At 33.7% G+C, this 24,805-nt stretch overlaps 1 protein-coding gene across 8 annotated transcripts in view; it reads left to right on the forward strand.

The window, feature by feature from the left end:
• Positions 1 to 24,805, forward strand: part of LOC145672855 (uncharacterized) — a 45,140-nt gene that overhangs the window by 10,373 nt on the left and 9,962 nt on the right. For 5 of the 8 annotated variants that reach the window (XM_081742004.1, XM_081742005.1, XM_081742006.1 and 2 more), the window contains exon 3: positions 712 to 8,834. In XM_081742004.1, coding sequence (XP_081598130.1) covers positions 712 to 1,348 — 637 coding nt within the window. In that variant the 3' untranslated portion in view covers positions 1,349 to 8,834. Of the gene's footprint in view, positions 1 to 711; positions 8,835 to 19,692; positions 20,186 to 24,805 lie in introns of those variants that run through there. The other 3 variants (XM_081742003.1, XM_081742009.1, XM_081742010.1) reach the window with 2 other exon arrangements.

Raw genomic sequence — 24,805 nt, forward strand, 5'->3', positions numbered from 1 at the left:
GTTGACTTCGAATACCATGTAATGGCAATTTTTCTCTACTTGGAGAATAGAAATGATACAAATATCGGTCGATAGGTATTGGTTTAGTGTTATTACATTATGCGATTGCTGTATTGTTTGTGTCTTCGATGCATCACGAAATTAAGAAAATATAACAGTACCGGGTTCGAAACACTGGAGAGAAGAGTCTATAACAGTACGGATTTGCGCGTCTCGGAATATCCATCATATAGCAACTCCCGCATAACATGAAAACGAGAGTATCGTTCAAATTTAACGAAAATATGCTGAATCATGTTCAGCACCAACTCAAATACTACGTTTTTTAGTTTTTCAGTGCACCTCTCTCATTTTCCTCTTTTCTTTCTAAAGTTCCTTTTAGTACTACCAGGTGGCAGCACAATCGACGAAATGCACACACAAGGCGAACTTTACGAATTTAGATTATCATCACCACTGTACACTAACCAAAATTTGCGTTCGAGTGGAAAAATATATTAGATGTAGATTTAGAGCAGTTACTAAAGTATGTAAGATGCTACTAAAAAACAATAACGATCATATTCGAATTGAAGTTCATTTTACTTCCTTTTTTAGTTATGTAACATTTATGTGGTTCCGTTCTTTATGAATTTGATATTGATAATTTCTTTTCTTATATTTCTTCTTTTCCTTAGTAGCTCACATGTTCCGTAAATACATTCTTTTCAGAAAAGAAAATACGGTTATTTCAAGAAAGGAAGTAATATTTCATCAAGGTAGGAAATATCATACATGCAAGGAATGTAACAAAGGCTTTATTCGAACATCAGATCTGGACAGACACATATTAACACATACAAATGAGAGGCCTCACATCTGTCAATGGTGTAGGAAAGGGTTCAACGATAAATCTAATCTAAGGATTCATATCTTAACACATACCGGTGACAAACCTAATATGTGCCAGGTGTGTGGAAAGAGATTTACTGTAAAATCAAATTTGGCACGGCACATGCTAAGGCATACTAATGAAAAACCTCATACGTGTCATGAGTGTGGGAAGGCATTTAGTCGAAGATCATATCTAGAAAATCACATATTGACACATACAGGTGCTAAACCTCATATTTGCCAGGAATGTGGAAAGAGATTTAGTCAAGTATCAAATTTGAAAACTCATATGTTAACACATACAGGTGAGAAACTCCATACATGTCACATATGTGGAAAGAGATTTAGTCGGAAACCAGCTTTGATAAAACATATGGTAACACATACAGATGAAAAACCTCATACGTGTCAAGAGTGTGGAAAGGGATTTAATGACAATTCTAATCTCAGAAGACACATGTTAACACACAGATAGACTTTTAATGTGTTGGTCTACCGTGAAACATATTACACAAACTAAGTTTTAACTCAATGCAAAAACGCGTGTGCTTCGTGCGATGGAAAGCATTTCATAATAAATAAACTATGACAAGTTTTTTAACTTGTTTGTATTATAAAATATTGAAGAAATTGTGTTCTAGTCTGTTTAGCAAAGCAACTAGCAACACAAGTAAGAACCTCAAGTATGTATTAGTGTGACAAGATGTTTAGTGATAGATTAGTTCTAAGCGAAAAATCCACGACCTGAGCCATAGGCTTAACGAGTTTTCTGCATTAACTATTAGAGTGTGTTATTCTTTGTTAATTATTACATTAATTAACAGTTTATGCTCTTGGTTTAATAATTTAATGTTCTCTCTCCTGTCTGCAACTGGAACCACAGTATAAAATGATTTCAATGATCGTTTATTAGAGCTAGTATTTGCGGCTTTTTGCTGTTTATTTACGTCCTGTCTTTCGACCCTCAGAACGTGTTCTTGAGAAAAATCGTTCTGGATCCCACTATGCGTTTCCATGTTTATTATTCCTATAACACAGCTAGAAGAATGTCATTTTTTATATAGTACGTATCGCAACCTCTGACTGTTTCTGGTTTAGGTGTATTATTATTTTTAGAATTGATTTTCTTCCCGTTTCTATGTTGTTTGTTACGGCGACCTCGTCTAAATTGTGAATTTTTAATAGCATATTGGGCTACTAGAGAAGATAATTCGGCCATTTGATTAGCTATTTTAATAAAGTCTAATGAATTATTTGCGCTCAATGTACCAGATATGCTTGGCGAAGTGGGTCGAGTGGGAGTTGTGTATTACCAACTTGGAAAGAGGGATTTTATTGTGATTGAGTTTCTGAGGCACCCTGTGGCTGTGGTGTAGAAGGTGCAAGAAATACTGGGGCAGGTTGTTGGTATTGATGCCAATTACGTGTCGGATTGTGTAAGGGATAAGTTAATTGTTAATTTGTAGGAAATTAAGCTTTAAAACTGCCGAAGAATTTAAACTGCTGACTGGTGGACTTTGGTCGCAAAGTGAATAGATTGCTGCAATTCTACATAATTACGCTTTTTCATTAGGTCGTGTGCGTTTTACAAATTATGCTTGTGTTATAGTAAAGCTGAACTGTTGTAAATATTTAATGCGATTTTTTGCAAATATATATATATATTTATATATTTAATCCTAATGATAAATCATTTTATTTTCTGTTCCTCGGTGGTCTGAGGCATAACTTGTCCGATAACTCTTAATTTTCTTAAAAAATATGCATCAATTGGTTCATTTTTGCCGAGCTGAACCTGAAAAATTTCAAATCAATTTGGCGTACTCAAGTTGACTAATTTAGCTTTTAATTGTACATGATTGAGTGAATCCAATTTGCTCTGTGCTTTTAACTGCAACACTAAATCAAGAGCCATGTCCTGAAGGTATATAGGTAACAGTTCTTTCTTTTCTCTGCATTCCAAAAATGCAATAATGCAAGATGGTCAAATAGCAAAGAAAACTTGTCAGGATGCTCAATAACGTGCCCCAACTATTTAGTAAGGTGTGGGATATTGAAAGAAGGGGGAGAATCCTATTCCCTGTTTGCACCGTCCTCCAGGAAAGTGTTTTTCCTTGAGCTAGTATGGGGCATACATTAAAATAAAGTGAATTCCAAGTCACTAATTTCACAGATAAAAATCACATACCTGTTAATAAAAATACTGTCTGGTAGGGGAGTATTCAGATAAAAAGTGAGCCGGTCAAAGCCTCGACCATGTAAAACTCTGTTCCATATAGATAGTAGGTAGAGCATTAATAAAAAGACCGTCCGGAATTGACTCCCTCTTCCGGCTTGTATTATAAAAATTCCAATATAGACAGTATTTTACAGAAATACTTTACAGATAATTTCTCTAAGTTTGCAGGGTTAAATGTAGGTAGTCTTTGAGCGACAGGTCGAAGACAGGATATCTACAGAGCTCCGAGCAGGCTAATCAGAGTGGCATTAGGTACCCAAAGCTCCGATGCAAGCACTGGGTTGGTTAGGTAACCACAGAACCCCGAAGCAGCCTAAGCGGCTGAGGTTTTGATTCCCGACCATGCCCCGAAGCAGGCTAAACCAGGAGAAAGGAAAGGCCATAAGTCCGAAGCAGACTAGAGGCCTGGGGTTAGGTTACTCCTAATGTTCCGAAGCAAGAAATAGGATGGATACCAGAGTAGTGGTACAGCTCTGCTGTCTTCCATCAAATTTACAGAGGTCCACAGATGGTGGTGGCGCTGCTGCTTCGTGGGAGGAGCCAGAAGTCCGTCGTCTGCAGGTGATAGTGGATCCATCTGGTGTGAAGAATCCTCTTGCATAATCGTGAGGTGGTGTTTGCAAACATTAGTGTGAAGAGTTGTTTGTACACAATACCACGTGGAACATTGCAATATAATCAAAATTCCAGTGATATATGTTCAAAAAAATACCAAAAGTAAATCACAAAGAAGCAAAAAAAAAAAAATGCTTTCAATTGTGTCAACTAAAACTTCAAAAAAGTACCATGAAATAGTATAAATGTTAATATTTGATGGTTGTCCGTATTTACCAAAATTATAGCGAAACTTTGTTTGGCAATGCTGTATTCAGCAAAGTCTAGCACCCAATTTCCAGAAGACCAATTAGCATTTAATTTTATATATAACAAGAACAATACTTGGAGTAACAGAAATCCGACAGGTCCCATATTTAAAATTATATTGTTAGTATTTCATTCATGTAAATAAATTTCTTTATATTTTCCAACTGAATATGATATTGGAATCTCCAGGTTAAGGGAAAAAAACACTAACCTATAATCACATTTCAAAGAATATTTATTACTACCTGTTGACTATACATTAGATATATTTACTGTACATTTGGTATGTCCCATAGTATTTCTGTTCTGCATTCTGTACGTCTTACTGTAGCTCTGTTTGGAAGTAATTAGTTGGTTTTAATATATTGTTAAGAAGTAAGTCGTTTGTTTCTCGAACAGTTTCAGTAAAATATAGTGAATTCTTGACTGAAGCGATTGAATTAGACTTTCATTCTTGTCTTCAGTTGATTTAGTGTTGAAGTAAATGCCTTTATGTCTTTTACCTCGCTGACGTTTTTGGAGTTGTAAGCTGTTAATGTAGTTAACTGTTTCCAGATGAAGGCTATTCTTGCGGTTTACATGTAGTTTACCTTGCTCAGGTTTATGATACATTGTGCTGTCTATATTGAAAGTGGTTTGTAGTTTTCACTTTCCTACACCACACTTGCTACTGTCATAGACTCCATCAGTTTTTCATATAATTCCACTTTTACTGGACTCTATATCACATTTAAATGTAGTAACTTGCACGTGATACTTTGTATGACTCGAGTAAGTTACCTCTGGAAAGCTTCATTTCTTCAACGTAAATCAGGGACAGTGAATTCTGTGCTGTTTTCCGACAGGAAGATAGCAATGGCATTTTATCACCTTTATGTACCTTGTGTCAGACCTTCCAGGAATTCCAATAACGATATCAATAAAATTTACAAATATCGGCCAACCCCTTTTTTATATACCACGAACATGTAGTTTAGCTTTTCGACGAACAATCTCAACTAGTTGTAAACAACGGCGCTGATTTTCCAAAATTTATGTGGGTGCATATTAATGGCGAAACGAATTTTTTCATGGGAGTTGGATATTTTATAAACACGGCCATAAAGTACTGTGCTGTGATAAAGTATAATATACCGCAACTACAAGGAAAAGTTGGGCTCACCCTAGCTCAATCGGTAACACGGCTGACTTAAAAGCATGAGCAATGGGTCCAAGGTTAAGGATAAGTTACTGTAAAGAATATCCGTACAAATTAAAAAAAATCTTCATAAAAGTAAATAATTTTAATGGTATTGCAGAAAGAATTGCAAGGATTTTGTTGTGAACATAAGCTATAAAGTGACCAACTTACGTGTGTTGCTTGGTTTGCTTTTCAGAAACACATTTAAAACAATCATGTAGAGTCTATGTTTTAGAAGTTCGAAATTTTAATTTCCATCTCAACGTTTTAATTGCTTCTTATTTTTATAATATTTCAAGTGAGAAATATTTACTTTATTTTGTTTCTATCAAACTAAGTATCTTGTAAACGTGGGAGCCCCGGAGCATCCACGTAGTCGGCACGCATGTTTGTAATGCAATGTTAATATCATTGTCGTCACAGAATTATCATCCCAAACTAATCAAATTTCATTCCTCTTGTCAAATACTTATCCATAAAACGTTTTGTCCTTCTTTGCACCACATTTTAAATTGTCCAAAGGAGACCAATTTTTTTTTACACTCTCAGTTATCACAAACCTAATTTGTTTCATGTGGCACAACAGAGTGCAATGGGAAAACGATATCAAATTTTATCAGAAAAATTTGTGACCTTTTTCAATAACTGCAAAATGCTTTCACCCAGTGATTTATCATAAACTTTTTCAATTTTACCAGCATAACTACTTTATGCAAGAGAACCATGAAGTGACGCTAGACTCCAGGATGCGATAGATTCACATTTTAGACGGATATTTTCCCTTTTAAGGTTACATTTGTTCATCAATACTCAAACGTCTTTTCCGATTATTAAGCAAGCACCTGTAACGCTTTTTCAATGTAAAGTACTCCTTCCCAGGCACACATTGTAGTGAAACACAGGAAAGAAATTAACATGAACTTAATTCGTCCTTAGGAGAGTTTCCAAACCCTATTTCACTTTCGTTGAATATTGAGTACAGAAGTTTTGTCGCAAATGTGATGTCATTACTTCAATTATCCTGTGTAATAATTTTTACATTGTAAGTATTAGAATAACTGAACAGGTGAATAACATGAATCAAGTGTTGAACAAAGCAAACAGTGTTGCAAAATGTCAAATAAATAATGTTGTTAATAACAGAAATTACGAGGTTTTGCAAATTAATTTTGAGATGTGTACCCGTTTAAACTGATTTTCATAAAAGAATTAATTCGAACTTTATTTCAAGCAATGCTTCAGTATCTAGGACAAGCTTATTAGAGTTTCGTAAGATATAAAAATATTCCTACATGTTGTATATATCGAACGTCAGCAAAAAAAAAAAGAAAGAAAGAAAGAAAAAGAAAATGGTAAGGAACTATGAGTTCAAGGCATACATATAACTTATACAGGTTGTATATCGGTCACAAAAGTCACGAAATCAGAAAACGGTCATAAAAGTCACGAAATTCAGCTTTTAGGTCACGATTTTTTTAACTGTACAAATGTAAGTACAAATTGGAAAATCTTGTTCTATAAAACGTCAAATATTACCACCAAAAATGCCAAAGATCGGGTGTAGACGCTACAAAATCGCAAGCAAAGTACGTTTCCATCGCATGGATGAAAATTCTGCCTAATTCGCACCCAAATTCGCTCTTCAAGATGTTAGAAAATTTAATGATTTGGTATAGAAAAGGTCACGAAATTTCATTTTGGCATTTTAGTAGACACCCTGTTAATAATCTCATCCAGGTTTATTCAGAGTTTCACATTTACTGTTTCACAGTCAGGAAATTACAAAATGAAAGTATCCTTCAGTACTTGTGCTTCACAGAAACATGCATATCTAGAGTGTAGATGAACATATGAATACATCTTACAACCTTTAGAAGAGTACACCTGCAAAATGCTACAAGTCAAGAAAATCTATGTAACAGTTAGAAAAAAGCATCATTCAGCGTGCTTTTGACTTCAAATCTGTCATTAGTCAAAGTGCGAAATATCGTAAAGTACAAAGTGAAACGGAAAGAGAAAATGGTTCCCATTATCGACTTCTTTGTTCACGTCTAGTGTTATTGTCCTTAATGCTAAGGGAGATTGATGGTTAACACAAGGAAATAATTAAGAAAAAAAGTTGTAATGAGAATATGGGAGTAAACAGGTATCGTTAGAGAACCAACGTTATCAACCAAACTTTCCAATTTTTGTCCGATAAAAACCTTTACACATATTTTCTACAAATGTTAATATTTTATTTGCGTAATACGTTAAAAATCTCTTAATTCATAATGTTGGTATGTACACTTATGTCCAAAATTATTGTTGCATGTCCATAAATATATTGTTCTAGGAATACAATTTGATATCGAATTCGTCCGGTATTTCTTATAATATTAGTATGTGTATAATCGGCAAACACATCTATGTGGCAAATTTCATGTCAAGAGAGCAGTAAATAAGAACAATAAAACGAATATAATATTTTCTTATCTATTTAGCAAGATTTTATGTTGCTAATTATAATGTTCGTATTTATAATTCTTTTCGTATCAAATTTACTACAAATATACATTTCCCGATTATACACACAGTATCAGTATTAAAAGTACCCTGCAGAAGCATTATCAAATTCTAATCTTACAAGACAGTAGTAGATATGCGCCAATCATTTTGGACATGAGTGTACATGCTGTTCCATAAAAGGGGGCACGGTAGCTTACCGGTAGAGCGTTCACCTCAAGTGCTTGGGGTCCCTGGTTCGATTCCAGCTCCCGCCATGTGGAGGTGCAAAAACACCCTGCTCGTGTATTTTCTCGGGGTTCTCCCGTTCCTTCCCACTTTCTTCATTCCACCATTTCATTCATTTCTCATCATCGCCGTCTGTTTAGTCTAACCGGCATAAGCATAGGACGTAAAACTTAAAGATTTCATTTCATTTTGCTCTTCCATAAAAGTTGGCCGTACTTTTTATTGCTGTTTCGAAGAAAAAATTTTCTAAGTCCAACTTCGGGTACCTTCGGCAAAAAAGTAAACCAGATTCGAACCCCAAGCTAACCTTTGCAATTGGGAAAAGTTGTGCAGATGTGTTTTTCTTCCTTTAAATATAATAATACTTGTTACTAAATGTACAAAAAAGTAACATTGATTGAAATACTTTCTGATACAAATTTCAAAACCATGTATTAATATCAGCATATGCTTATTTGTCATTTAGCTTTCAATACGTAAAAGAGCATTTAATTATGTAAAGGAACCTTTCCAGTGAAAGGAAACACAAAGAACATAGTTTTCGCATCGATATTGAAGTTAAAAAGAGAAACTAGAAACAAAGCGACAGAATTTCCAACGGATAAGAATGGCATTGTTTGGAACTTCAGTTAGCTATATATCGTTAGAAGGACCGGGGCTATAGTCCTGTTAGCTCAGTGGTAAATAGCGAGATTTGAAATCATACGGTCGATTCCCGTTTGGGTCAAAAGTTTTTGTATGAAATTCTATTTTCCTGAATGTATGAAAATTATATAAAATAATAACAATCAAATAAATCATATATATATAATTATTTCAGGTTATAAGTAGTTACTATTTTTAAAATGTAACACCTCAGATGTGGAAGGTGTTGACACAATGTCGGTATATTATATGTAAATATTAAATACAAATTAAGAAAATCGTGTAATAGCAAATAAATAAGTTGTATAGTGTATTTATCTGCAGCTATTTGTCATACGGAGGTTACTTATCAATATTCTCATTACAACAAGTTATTTACGTTCTTTAAAGGTAAAGACAATATGCAGGTATAAACAGAAACTAGGGAAAAGTCGAATCTTGGTTCCAGACACAAAACTCACGTTCCCTAAAACCATGTAAACAGGAAATCTACGAACACCAAGTCATGTCTAAGAGACTTATTTATACATTAGAAAGAAAGAAGAATAGGATTTCTTTCCAAACAATTTCGGTACAAACTCTGCAATGTTCTTTTGTATATGGAAGTGGCCTCTTTCTTTCTGGGTCTGATATATATATATATATATATATATATATATGTGTGTGTGTGTCAGTGATGAAAATTTTCCGATTCATAAAAACATACTCCACTTATTCCTACATCGTTGTTTAGCCGTGATGTGAAGTGGAATATTTTCTTCTATATTTTTCCGGAAAATTTTCTATTCTTAACAAATATCAGTTATCAAGTAACAGTTCCTCAGTATTCAAAAACTTGATTTAAATCATGTATAGAAATGTTAAAAAGTGAAAGATCGTTTAAAGAATCTACAAATTTTAATGGCTCTGACAATTTTCATAACTATGTAGGAACAAGTGAAACAATTTTTCATGAATCGCAGTATTTTCTGTCTTGTATGGAAAAATTGAAGAAATTTTTATGAGTCGGAAAATTTTTTTATCATTTTCAAGGAAAACTAAAACAACTTTTTTGCGAATCGGAATGTTTTATTGCTCTGTAGAAACAAGTGAAAGGAATTTTCATGAATCGGAAGATTTTCATCACGATGTAGAAACAAGTGAAAAAAAAACTTTTCATAACCCAGACAATTTTGGATATTATGTATACTGACGTTGTGTGGAAAATTTTTCACTATATTTAACTGCACATTCAATTCCTGTAGAGGGAAGTTAGGCAGCACCAAATTATCATTTTTCTAATTAGCTTTTGGAAACCAGAAAATTTTCTAATATTTCAAGTTGGGAAGTAAAAATATACATTGTTTCTCTCTCTCTCTCTCTGTGTGTGTGTGTGGGTGTGTGTAAAGTGCAGGGAACATACATCGAGTTTGTAGAGAAAAAATATCCCATTCCAATATTTAAAATGTAACAAGAAATTGAAAAGAAACCATTGTGAATTTACGAATTTCAGAAACAGAAAATTCCACTATTTCTTCACATGTAGGACTGCCTATGTAATGAGATAACTACATCAAAGTTCCTTATCAAGATTGTTTTTGTAAGAGAAAATAAGAAAAAATGATTTTATTCCTGAAACACACGTAAATCAAATTTCAATATTGGAATTTTGTATAATCAACATCTTAGAACAGAAATTTGTATTGTAAAACTACCATTATTATGTACAAAAATGTATTAGAAATAATGACGATTTAATAGAACAAGTACTTCATGAAACTTTTTAGGACAATATTTATTACCAATAAATTTTACAGCTAAACAACGATGTAGAAATAAGTAGAATATGTTTTTATGAATCGGAAAGGTTTCCGTTTCAAAAATTTTCGGGAAATTTTCATCACTGTACAGGATAGACAATTTTTCGATTCATGAAAAATTGTTTCACTTGTTACTACATAGTACTGAATATTTTCAGATTCTTTAAACGATCTTTCAATTTTTAACATTTCTATACATGAATTCAACCAATTTTATGATTGCTGAGGAATTGTTACTTGATTACTGATATTTTTTAGAACGGAAAATTTTCCGCAAAAGCATAGCGGAAAATTTTCCGAAATGGAAAATTTTCGACCCCACATCACTAGTATATATATATATATATATATATATATATATATATATATATATATATATATATATATATATATATATATGTGTGTGTGTGTGTGTGTGTGTGTGTGTGTGTATGTATGTTTTATGATAATTGTAGAATGCCTGAAGTAAATTCAAACAAACTTTCTACATATAGTACTTACAGTCTAAAAGGGAGTACTGTCGGGGTAAACTATTGGGAGTTGGAAGGATATATATATATATATATATATATATATATATATATATATATATATATATATATATATATACAGTAAAAACGATCGCTATCAGTGTCGAATCCATAGTTCTCGTTGTCGCAGATATTAATAATTACAACCCCGGTAGCGTTAAAATCCAAATTAAACTCTCATCGTAAAGCTCATAAAAATATTGCGTACACGCTTTCAGCGTGGGAGACCCAAGTTTGGCCCCCAGTAGGAATTTATGTCTTTCGGATTCTACGTTAAGTAGTAGGTCCACATCTCTGCTTCACGGGACGTTAAACTCAATCGATTCGAACCTCACCATCATGGCAGGCGATAAAGGATAAATATAAAGTGTCAAATGACTGAGATTAGTGTCTAATCCATAGTATGGTATCGCCAAGCTAATACTATGGCACGTTTTGGCATGGCCGAGTATATCATCTGGATTTTTAATTTTCAGGGCCAGCATCGAAGGCGTTGCTCACACAGCTCTAAATATTGTAATGTATGTATAAGTGTATATTTCATCGAAACTCCAGAATGTCTGGAGCAAGTTTTACCAAGCGGGGAGACATATTACCCAAATATTTGTCGAATTCATAGTTTGGGGTCGCGAAAGCGTTTCAAATAACTTTGCAATGTAGTTTGTATCCACTTCGAGATGGGCTTTTCAATTGTATCAATTTCGTGCCTTAAGAATAAATGAACATGTCAACTAGTATATGTATTAAACCAATCTTCGCAGTCGAGAAAATATTGTGTAGACATATGTTTCGTTTTTTAAATGATGTAACACGTTTTAAAATCAGAGATGGAGTGGGTCAGCGGCTCAAATGGGTTAATATTTGTAAGTGGCTCATTGGATCGTGAGTGAAGAAGATGTGATCCACTGCCACTCACCACTCACCGTGACTCACACTGACCCATTCTGCTCACAGCCTTGTAGACTGCATCTTCTGAACACTGGTGAATTTGTCTATATTTTACTTTCAAGACCTCCATTTTTCTTCTTGTTTCGTGTGGTTCTATTGAAGAAAGAAGTTCAGGCTCATTTGGATTTTGATTTTTGCAATTATAACAATAGCAACAGATGCCAAAACTGGAAATCACGTATTTCTTAATTCCAAAGGTACCCTGTATCAACGTAAAACACTTGCGCCAAGGTCCCCCAGAGAGTCCCAGTAGGGGTCCAACTCTTAATTTGAAAATGGCAAGGGGGATGAACTAGTATATCATTTAAATGTATTGCTAAAAGAAAGAAAATTTTAAATCTCGAGTCTCTATGCTGAAGTTGTGCAAAACAGCGAGTGTTTAAGATTTTAATAAATCCTTCATTGAAAAGTCTGTGGCCACCTTTAGAAATGTGAAAGTGTGAAACCCTTATCATAAGATGTAAACACTTGTCTTATCAGCGCAAAGTATAATGAACCATAAAATGCCCCACTGTGGTTTTATTACATCACTAATGTTAAATTTACGTTCCATGGTTGTGTCCTGTAGGCTAAAGGACAAGTGGTTATGAATTATGTAATTAATATTAGAATATAGTATCACATACCCGCCAGGAAGTACGAAGAAAAAAAATCATTAAATGTTTAAAACTTTGAAAAATAGATAGTTGATGAATTAAAACTACATTTAAAAAAAAAAGATGGCAATAAACGGCGATAAACTGGTAATAAAGGAAAAGCAGAATGGAACTGAGTTTAACTGGACCCCGCATGTTAACACCCAACCTTTAGAGAAATAACTATTAATGTGATTTAACTACTAGATAAAAACTAAATAACAAGGTAAATTTTGATATTAATAAAGGTGGGTTGGAAGCACCCTGGATCATAACTTCAACTTTCTACAGTCGACCATACTAGGGTAGGTCTTACAGGTCTTGACAATCTCTGAAGGAAGGGACTGAAGGGTGTTGTGTAAGTCTTTTTTGTTCCTTTCTACCCTATTTTTGAGCTGTGGATAGGGTAGTGAAAATTGGTATCCCGTGAGGGGATAATTGTTACCACTGTACTATGTATTAATTTTGAATCAATAGATCATATTAAGTTTAGATTAAATTTCATCGTTCAATAGCTATTTTAACGACCAAAGTCAACAGTCTAGAAACATTGTATATCAGAAAAAATCAATCAATCAATTTTAAAGATCAAAACAATAGAAATGGAAGGAATTCTGGCTAAGATGAGTTTTATTTACCAATAGAATTGACAGTTCGGCATAAACTTTGACAATATCCAGAGTTTGTTTTGTTTGTTTTGCTTTTATCTTTTTCAAGCATTTGGCGACGTAAGAGCAGACCCGTACCCAGGGGAGTCGGGCTTTCCTAAACTTTTCACGGTAGGCTTGCAAATGAGCTGTAATATGGTGATAAACTATAATATGGTTGGATCGGGCCCACCGCCTACATTATTGGGCTGGCTACCGGCCTGCGTAAGGGTTAGCCTAAGCATGATTGATGCCCCAGCATTCCTTCCATTTCTGTATTCTACCATTAAGTTCATAATTTACAATCTCCCTGTCCTTTAGCCTAAAGACACAAGCAATGAACGTAAAATTTAATATTATTGATGTAATAAAACCACAATGGAGCAAATCTTGTTTTACTTTGGTGCTTATACTTTTGCAATGGTGAGACAAGTTTTCACCTCTTCTGATCTTCAAATTTCCACATTTCTAGAGGTGGCCACGGACTTTGTAGTTAACACTAAAACGACGGGATTTCCGATATACCTAGAACGACGGCTGCGGTCAATTTGACCACAATCACTTCTTGCTTTTTTTAATGCAACAAAATACACTTTATATTACTGTTTTCTTTCACTTGGATTATATTTAATTATTTAATGAATACAATTACTGAACAATATTATTTCCAATGGCAACACAATCTTTTCCATAACAGTATTTCATAAAATACACCTTCCGTAAAGGACAAATGATATTCTTACAAATCTTACAAATGTACATTTTGCATGACTATTTCAATCAACGTGACACGGTACGCAAATCTTCGTCACTTTTTTCGTATATTTGCCACAAATCGGTTGTTTACAATTGTCACAGATATCTGGAGATTTTTTGCGACACTTCGGAACGTAACATTGACGACGAGGTTTCTTTACCAGTGGACTGTTGGGAGGAGTTCCAGCTGTTGGTCGTTTTTGTCGTGATATTGTTTAGTGCAGAGTTCAACGGCCAACTCTTGAAGAAATTTCCTTCTACTTATTCTCTGTCCTGTGATTTTGTGTACAATATCCAACTATTTATCCTGGCGAAGTCCAGCATATTACAAAAAACATGAACCGGGCATCTTCGTGAACCAGATTTCACAGAGTACTTCTTAGTCATTTGGTCTAATATGTCTACACCATATTTCGTGTTATTGTAGTATACTACTGTGTCTGGTTTATTCTTTGCATCTGACCGAATTACCACATCCGGATGAAGTGAGCTGCAAATTAGTACATTTTTGTTGCGTTAACCTTTGTATAATGTTTCAGAACCTTTGTTGGAGAAAGTGGTTCCTTACTTGATTTTATTTCATCCGATACTTCCCGTCTTGATTTTCTCGTGGTACCTACAATGCTGCTTTTCTTACTCTTCAGGTTTTTTTTTTTTTTTTTTTTTTTTTTGCTAGGCTAAGTGACGTGAAAAAACTATTTGTACTCACGTTTCTCCCTTTGTTCAGAAAATAATCTAGTAATCGAAGAACCACATATTCTGATAAGGTCTCATTCTGAGGTCGGTTGTCGTCCTTTCCAAGGTATGGCCTTGCATTGAAAAAATATTTCGTATCCACATCCGCGGCTACCCAAAATTTAATCCCAAATTTATCAGGCTTATTTGCCATATATTGAGTAAACGGGCAACGTGCCTTTGTCGGAAACAACTGCTCATCAACACACAGTGTCTTTCCAGGTACATAACATAATATGCAATTTTCAGTAAATTGACCCCAAAGCTCAGATATGAGAACAAAGCGCAAGTGACGAAGAATACTCTTGAAACGATTTCTTGGCATGGCGCTTTTGAAAAAAGGAATCCGCCAGTCTTCTAACCACAGGCTGTTCAATTCAACACCTTTAGCACAATAAAACCCCCGAGCATACATCCCACCAATAAACTTACCAAGTTTTTCAACAGTAACACCAATTGTTGTCACCCGTTTGTCTAGCAATTCTGATTCTGTGCACTTTTTTATATGGTTTAGCGTATGATCACTTATCAAAAGTTTCCATGCACTCACATGGCTCCTTCACAAATATTACGTTTCGAATATGGTGCTGGTCCAGGTTTTTCACGTAGAATATTGTGCCGCGCAAGTTTCTTTGGCTGAGAAACACAAGTTGGATCATGTTCAATCCACACTGTTCCATCTCTGGCTTTCAAAGAAGTAGCACTTGAAATCAAATTGAAACTTTGAGAGGTTGAACTAGCAATGCTCTGAGGACCACCACCCCTACTGCCGGAACTAGTTCCGTCTTCAACAGAGTCGATTTCCACATCACTTTCCGAACTGTGATTGTCCATATCATGAGATTGATCTTCATCTTCACTACTTAGCTCAAAGTCCTGTGCATCGGTGTCAATTCCAGACTGGTTACTAGGAAGACTATTAAGATAGTGAACGATATCTTTATTATTCAGACCTCGAGGGCGAGACACATTTCGTCGTGCGAATACAACACTGCACTAACGCTATGTTCCTTTGTTTCCGTCATGCCACATGGCTAATGAGGGATGACGCAATACCACGTGATTACTGCTGATATTAGTTGACGAAAACACATTTAGGTGGAACAATCGTGCACGAATAGAATCACGTACAATTCTCAAAATCATTGGTGGAAATAATAATAATAATCTGAAAGTCAGTCGTGGTGTTTGAAGCTCTTATCATTAGTGAAGAAGAAACCATGCGGTCAATATGACCGCAGCCGTCGTTCTAGGTATACATGCCGCAAATAATTATATAATTTAAAAATAATAAATCTTTGTACACTCATGCTAAAAAAAGACAATGTATTCCTGACGCATTCTTAGAATCTTACATATTTCAAATGGTATTTGTGATTTTTGTAGCAAGTTCAATTTCACCAGCGGTCAAATTGATCGCTCCCGTCGTTCTAGTGTTAAGGCTTTTGAGTGGTTAGATTTTTATGAATATATTATTATATTTTTTTCCTCTTTCTCGTTTTCCCAGTTATCCGGCGCGTTAAATTGAAGGCATACAAGTGTAACCGGCATCGGTAAAAAAAAAAAAAAAACAAAATTGTAGCGCAACAAAAGTTGAATTTCGCCCAAACTTCAACTAAATCTCAAAAGAAACAAGAAATCAAAAATACCAAATTTGACTTTTTAGGATTTTAGAGAGAATAAAAAATTATTGCCTACTACCCTCGAATTCTGAAAGTTAGAAATTTGGTTTTAAGTCATAAAGCGTGTACCCACCGCCGTCAACGCGCTAGCCCAAGGAACCATCAACATTCATTCATAAATCAGGTACGTCAATTTAAATGTCACGTTTTATAATTTCTTTACAGTTTTTGGAGATATTGAATTGAACTTCAGAAAAAGAAAAAAACATCAAAAAAATTTAAACAGGTGATTGATTTAAAACGTGAATTCAAATTTGAAATTTTAATAATCCCCCACCACTTTTGAAAAGTATGAAATTCCTGTTTTAAATACGAATATTCTGTATTTAATTTGGTAAAATATTTATGCTCTGTAGGATTTATTGCTTTTCGGGTGTTTCCAGTTCTGGGGCCAGATTCCATAATAAAATTTTATCATTTAATGTTGTTCTAAGTTTTATTCATTTCCCTTCATATGTACAAACATTTAGCTGTCCCCATACAATTACATATTTAAAAAATCAGGCAATTATATATCCATGGACCTAATTAGAGAAGTACTAGTAACTACTACAATTAATTACGAAACTTAAATTTTGGGGCGATTAAAAAATTGTTCCTTGGCTAGTAAATATTTGTGTTCGGTGTTGTTACTAAATAATGATTAAAAAGAATATACTAAATTCGTAATGCGAAATTAATCTGGTGTTGAAATATTGTAAATTAAGCCTAATTTAAAGCCATACTGAAAGTAATTAATAAGTAACGTTAAATTTAGAAAAAATGTTAGTAAATTTGTTTACATACGGTGTCCACCATAAAAAGTTAATACGTATCGCTGCGATCATGATGAGACATAAAATTTAATTAAATTAAAAAAACGATATTAAAAGTCAAAAAGAATTAAAACTTAACACTTGAATTGTAATTCATGTTGCGGGCAACGCGACTGGCATTAATAATTGTGTATTAGCCATTGCTTTTAAATTTGGTTAATATAATATTTAATTTGGTTATAATTAAATAAATGAATAAATACGTAAATAAATAGTCAAACATTACTTTTAAAATTGTTTTCCTTACACAAAAAAATGGTAAATCAAACTTGTTAAAAGTAAAGTTAATTAAAAAATAAATCCATTATACTCTAATTGTGACTTATATTCCCAAATGTAACAAAGATTCACAGATATGACTTTGTATTAATATTAATAAATGCATCTGTTAATTAAGTGGCACATAAATATTGGCCAGTGCTCTTTAAAGGTTATATTTGTAAACCCAGTAATTTTGTAGGTATAAGCAGGCTTTAAAGAATACTAATGATTAAATGGTTCATAAAATTAAAATGCAGGGCTGTAGCATTAAATTTCCTCCCAGAGTATATTTCTTATCGTTCTTTTCATAATATTTATTTTCTTAAAATGCCTCCTAAAGGCGTAAATATCGACAGCCCAATTGGGGTTGGGAAATCTACTCTAATGTGTCACAGCTGAAATGCGTAAAGCATTCAGCTAGGGTGGTATATACAGGTTTTTAGTGTAAAAGCGGTTCATTTAAATCATCAAGGAATTTAACAACCTTGCACACTTCAGCTTAATAAAAATACTATAAGTTAGCGCCCGTTGATTTTCGGAACCAATTCATCAACCTACATTTTTTCTAAATAACTTACAACCTGTATTGTCAACCAATAACGCACAGGATGGCGCCTTACAAGGCTTAACCGCCGCTTAACTCGTTTATATGTATTAAAATGTTTAAAGAGTTAATAATTATGTTATATAATACAAATATATACATAAATATTTTAATCGGGTTGTGTGTAATAATACGCTCTGATGGTAAAAAGCCTGATGGCATGAAAAATGGAAAAGCACTAGTCTGGTATTTCAACATGTTCCGATACGTTTGCTCCTTCCAACTTACCCCACTCCTCAATTCAGGCAGGTCTCGTCGCCGCTCATAGAGAATCAAACAAAAGACTAAATACTCAAAGCTATTGAACAAATATTGGTTTGTAACAGTAGCAATAGAAACCAGTGGGGTCTTGGGGTCACGAAGGATCTAATTTCATTAATGAAGTTGTTATCGAATAGCAATCAAAACTGGTGACCCCCGAGCTACAGCATTCATTTTTCAACGTATCAGCATCGACATCCAGCGCGGGAATGTGTCATCGATCTCAGGCACATTACCTCCTGGTAAAGAACTGGACGAGATTTTTCTTCTATAACACACAATAAGACGAAAGTAGAGACATCCTAGGAGGCTGACAATTACTTTGACTATGTTCATGAAGAATTTTTTGAATCCAGTTTGGATAAATATAAATTCTTGGAAGTCTTAGCTAATGAGATTCTAGCGGTTGCTCATACGTGCGGTGCGAGTTTTATTTGTTTACTGACCATTTTTTATGGTTTAAAATTGTTTAGAATTAGTATGTTTCGGCCTTTTAAATTATAATATTTGTATAGAAAGAATGAATCCCAAAATCTTGTTTTCATTCAATTTTATTCTGTTTATTTTTATAACAAAAATTATTACTGTATTTTTGTAAAAATCTGTTCATGTAATTTTTGTATAAAAATTCACTTAAAGAATAGGGTTTAGTTTTGTTCGATCCATTGTCACAATATTTTCTCTAGTCGTTTGGCGATCAACCGATATTTGTAGACGTCCCCACTAACGTATTCATTCTAATAAATCAAAACTAGGCACTGAGAGATACATTTAATCAGGGCAAGAATCCTTTGCCACTTGTAGCTTCATTCTCTCAACACAATGCGAAGCAGGTTGCATTTCGATACACTAAGAAAATACAAACAAGGACCATGCGCGAGAGGCATACGTCATTACTACCTCAACATTACGTCATTCTTACCTCGCTCTATACCCCAAAGCAGAAAACTTTACTTAGTTTGAAATTCTTCGTGCAGGAACAAACTGGGCTACCGTTTTTATTATTTAGCGTTAATATAATTTTCACCAAACTAAATTTAATTTTTTTTAACACTAAACTCTTCAAAACAAAGAAGCAGTGTAATAATTTCACTACAAAATAATATGTTTCTTTCATTGCAAATGCTTGAAACAAAATTTCTCAAAAAAGAAGACGTTACAACTTAGCTGCAATCCTACCATTAATACAGTTCAAATTAAAGAAAATAACCTCAGATAGTGTTGTTCATATTTTTTTTCATAAACTTAAGAAACAATGTAACTCCAATATTGTCAGAACGACGCAAGTGATTATGATTTATCTCAAAGCAATTCGTATTTCAGTTAAACTTCTTTCAGGATGATATAATGTATCTGAGATATCGAAACCCTCATATCTACTCTTCTTTAAAAAATATTTATAACGAAATCATTTAGTTTGGTTTATTTAAGTCTTATTTGTTCGGTATAATTTTATGTAATGATCTATATTTTTACACCTTTCAGGGATATTCGTTTCTCTCAAACACTAAATGGTGAAGATCTTAAATCCGGACTTAATAAAGTGTTGACATAACTCAATGGCTTTCGATGGCTCGAATATTGCTTCGATTAAAGTTGATATGGAAAGAGAAAGCGAAGTTGTTGCTTGGATTAAAGTGGAGAAGGAAACAAAAAATGAATCTATTCAAGATTGGAAATATGAACGATATAATAGTAATCCGAATGAAGTGAAAATTGTGGATCCTCTTTCAATATCTTCTACCCCATTTTCCAAATACAAGGAACATGAAGATAATGAAAGCGAACGAGATGGTGTCATCGAACAATGCACATTAAATCCTTTGATGCCTAAGTTTACAGTCACTGTTGAAAATGAAGAGCATGATACAATAGCAGAATCAAGTATTCAAATATCTGGTATCATTGGGGATCAGACAGAAGAGAACGTGAAAGAAATAGATTCTGCAGAAACAGGTAGCAATTCTCAGAAGGTCAGGTAAGTTTACATTTTGCATTTCCAGTACGTACTTAAAGATGATACTTTACACATGCCCTAGATACAGCGTGAGTTTCATTTTTATTCAATTCCTCATGAAATCGCTTGAATTATTTTCTCTTATCTTAATTATATTTTAATTGTATGTATACCTTGGTTTGTTACTCGCGTCCGAATAAAGATTTCTCTCTCTTTCTCTCTGAGCTTCACAGATCCTCTTTTTTGTCAGCAAATGTAATATCTGCATTTTTCTTCAAAGGCACTAATACTAATAGTACAAAGGCACTACTTTGTACTCTCCATTGACTTAAAGAGGTAGGCTTGTTATGTACAGGTAGTTTCCCATCAAAGTCCAACTCCTTATAAATCACAAATTAAGATAATATTATAGAACATAATGTGAGGCCCGAAAATATTAGAGGGCACATCATTTAGTGTGTTCTGTTCTTCCTACAGTGCCCCGAGGATCACTCAAAAATTTTTTAGTGAAAACCATGACATCTGATAAATAGTTGTAGAAATCATGGGGAAAAAACATTAAATTTACATTTGAGTAGGTAAGCTGCAAAGAAATATTAATAGAAATGAAAGTGAGAAACATGCACAAAACCTGTGTATTGTAATAACTGGCCCAATGCACTCAAATTTATATCCCTCCGCCGAAGCGTCTGACATGCTCATAGTGCCCGAAGAAATGTGTAGAACCACAGCAAAGTAGTATTTTGTAACTGTGTCCCGCAGAAACAATATTTCTTGACAAATGCGTTTCTTTTTCTATGATTTTTCAATTATATAAAATGTGTTATGCCTTGCCATTGACATTTTTAGTTTACTTGAGGCCACACGATAGAGGATCCCGTTGGTGAACAAAATTATAGCATCTAAGATTTTCCTATTTCGCGTTTCATTTCATCCTCTTATTTCCAGCTGTTTTTGATTTATATGCTTTGCACGTTTTCTTATAAACAGACTACTTGTTGTATATAGAATAATCAATGTAAGTCCCGGGTTCGATATCTGGTGGAAGCTCATGTGGTTCGGATTCTACGTTAGTCAGGTCCACGTCTTATATAGTCGTGCTGCTGAAAAAACTTGTCAGTGGTCAACTTAAGCATTAAATTTTATTGAAAAATTAATTATAACCATGTGTGCCAATAAAATGATGAAGATTCATTGTTGGTATCCGAAAACAAATACAGACAAAAAATAAAACATAAGTTTTTGTTGAATAGATTTGAATATTATAGGGAACATGAATAGATTCTCTCTTTTTGATTCTGCAAATGTAATTGTGTCTAACAAACAAATTTTAATCTTTCATTCTAATTTACAATATTTTATCATGTACGTAAATAGGTTGTCAAAAACTGTAGTGTTACTTTAAAATGGTAGTATAGATTTTAAACTAAGTAGTTAATATTAATACGAGAATAGTATTGTATTTAACTTTACAAGAAGTATCGAGATCGGTTGAAAATTTTAATTACTAATTACTTCTTCAATATTCTTCTTACTATCCGCCTTTTGCTATCCTTATATGGGGACGCCGTTCCTGTGTTTAATCATCTTCATCCACACACATCTAACTTGGACTGAAAGCTATACTAATTTAGTAGTGTTATAAAATACTAAACGATAATGATAGTGTTGAATAATTTTAGAAAAATAAGCATTTTCAGTAATGGAATCTACTTTTAAATCACGACAAAATCCAAATTGATACATTTCATATTTCCCTTTAGCTCAACTCACAAACAGATATAGATAGAATTAGATTTTGGTAAAAGTTGAACCCTAATTCCTTTCCTGTAAGATCATTTCATTATCCTTTATTCAGTAATTTCTTCTTGTTTTCAGTAGCGTATTTAAAGTTAGTGACGTCAGTGATCTTAGTAGTCATATCGTCTTATAGTAGACTAAAACTCTGGAGGGTTCAAGTGGTTTGATTATCACAGACAAAAAAGAAAGTAGTTTTAGTTTCCTAGTTTCGTTGTCACTAAATGAAATTTCTATATTTTTCGCTTAAGTTTGTTAGCCAGAACTTGCTATGAACAAGAACAGTTTTCAAATAGGGAAATTCTATTTTAGCTTCTAGATTTCTTTACGACGGTTAGCTTTGACTATTTCCTTATTCCTAGTCTACTTTTACACGGACAATGTACACGAAAGGTAATATGAAATGCATATTAGTATAAAAATAATATTCCTAGGTATAATGAGAATATTTAGTGCACAGAATCCTGTAAATGTTGCAGCAATGACTTCAGAATGTTAGACTCTCGTATAATTATGTAGCCTAATATATGGTTAGTTTTTTAACATGAGAATACGATGTGTCTCATAATATTGATACATAGGTCATCTTCGTAACCAATGAACATATTAAAAATATCACTATTAGTAAGAAGTACAGGTTTTAATCTAGAATCTTTATATTTTTAAAATTGGTTCAGCCGTGTGGACTCTATATTGTTGAAATGCCAATTGTAAGAAATTGCTGCATGTTATGGTTGGCCGACAATGAATCTAAGATTGTGTTATTTGCTGTATTGTTTACCACTGAAAATGGAATAGGATGAGCACAATGCAAATTTAAAAAAAAAATCATGCTACGCAATATCTAGGAAAATGATGTCACAAACATCGAGATAGTTACTGTTCCAAAAACGTTGTAAAGTCCTAATTTTCTTGAGAAATGAATGGTATCGCGAAAAAGTACTAGAACCGTCACATAATAGATATTAGTACAAGGGATTACCTGTCAAATAAAAAAAACACTTTAAATTCAATAACTAAGGAAATAAAATACATGAACAAACTGAAAGAAATTGCCTGTTTCATGACAAAATAACTTTTCAAGTGTGCATGTAAATAATAATATACGTAGATTTGTTGAGAATAGAGGCAACAATCACTAGAAAGTGATGCATCGTGACCTAGTGGCTGAAAACTTATCTCTGATGCGTGGGCTCCCTGTTTGTATCCCTGGTTAAGTAAGTTTGTGGTGGACATCAATTTTTCCGTAGGTTTCCTTGGGATATTCTACATTCTCATTCCGCCCATTATTCCATCATCATTCACTTGCCATAAACATCCGTCTCCCTTAGTCGAGACAGCATAATCTTTGGATTTTACAGTGAAAGATTTAATTTCATTTTTAGCAAAAAAAAAAAATCTTTCACTTATGAGTAGTGTTGTAAAGGCCTGGAAAAAAAACTGAAATTTTGGGTAAAAAAAAGTTTTTCCCGAGTTTGGAAAAAAATGAATAATTGGGATAATTGAAACATTTCGATTTTTACTGCGTTATGCTTTTAAAATGACAACTATTTTATATTTATTAGTTTACAATTATGATCAGTGAGTAGTCATATTTCTTGTATTGGAATAGGGAAATATTGTGGCAACAAACATATTTGCACCACCCCTTTAAAGTAAGCTCGGTGATAGAATGGAGTTATGGCTACAAAAGATACTAAAATATCCTAGTTAGATTAATTAATATAGACGTCTTTAAATTATCTTAAGTAATATTATAAAGTTACTGTTTTACGGCAGGGAAGTGTTAAAGTAACAGGGCCAGAATCATTTTAGTTATAACCTGTATATTCAAATCACATATATATTTTATGGACATACGTATCTTCCTTGTACTGTGTAAAATTTCGGGAAATCCATTACAAAAATCTTGTTCGGAAATATTAGCAAAACCTGAAAAATATAATTTCAAAACTATTTCTTCGCCTGATGCTAATCTTATTTGCTGTAACGTGTCTGCAGAATGTATACAATGTATTTCGCTAGCAAGAAAAATATTTAAAGCAACAGCTTTTAATTTTACTTTTTAGTTTTCTGATTTGTGATAAAAATCCCTCTTTATTATTTGTATAGTTTTCGAACAACTCAAAAAGAGAGATTATCTTATTTACATATACACACATACTCCGTCCAAGTAATCCAAGCGTTGCAATACTGACAGACTCACATGCTTGAGGAATGGTAACCACAGTATGTTTGCTGTTGAGATGAATGAAGTTTATGCCAAGTTTTGTCTCTGCATGCAATGGTCAGGCAACGTTCGAGAATATCCATTTGAGAATGTTGGAAACACTGACAACATGGATGCTTGTAAGTTAACACTAACATACTACAAACCTAACATGGACCACAGTCTAATTATGTCCCGCAATGCTCTAAAGTTCATGCAAAAATCTTTAATCTTCGCATTGGTTGCAACACTGCCAAACTGCTGTTCTTGTAAGACGGGGACACTCACACTGTGTTTTCGTTGTCTAATGCTGCTTCTGTCACATTTTTTATATAGCCGTTCAAATGGCACACACGCCATTTTCAACATTCTGATATTTACACTTGGTTGGCAACAGTGACAGCCTAGAATGGTTGGGAGACGATCACACTCACCGTTTCTTTGCCATTGTGTCGTGTGATGTTTCTGCCAAGATTGGTGTATAACCATCTCATCATACGGAACCTGTTTTACAACTACTCATTTTTATACTTGGTTAGCAACACTGACATATTATCAAACCTTTGCCCGACTCACGATCTTCCGATGAGCCAAAAAGGAACATGTTGAGCTCAAGCGCTTACGCGTGATGCATT

The sequence above is a fragment of the Thermobia domestica genome, chromosome 16 (genome assembly GCF_964235325.1).
Source record: "Thermobia domestica chromosome 16, izTheDome1.hap1.1, whole genome shotgun sequence".
In the NCBI taxonomy this organism is placed as follows: Eukaryota; Metazoa; Arthropoda; class Insecta; order Zygentoma; family Lepismatidae; genus Thermobia; species Thermobia domestica.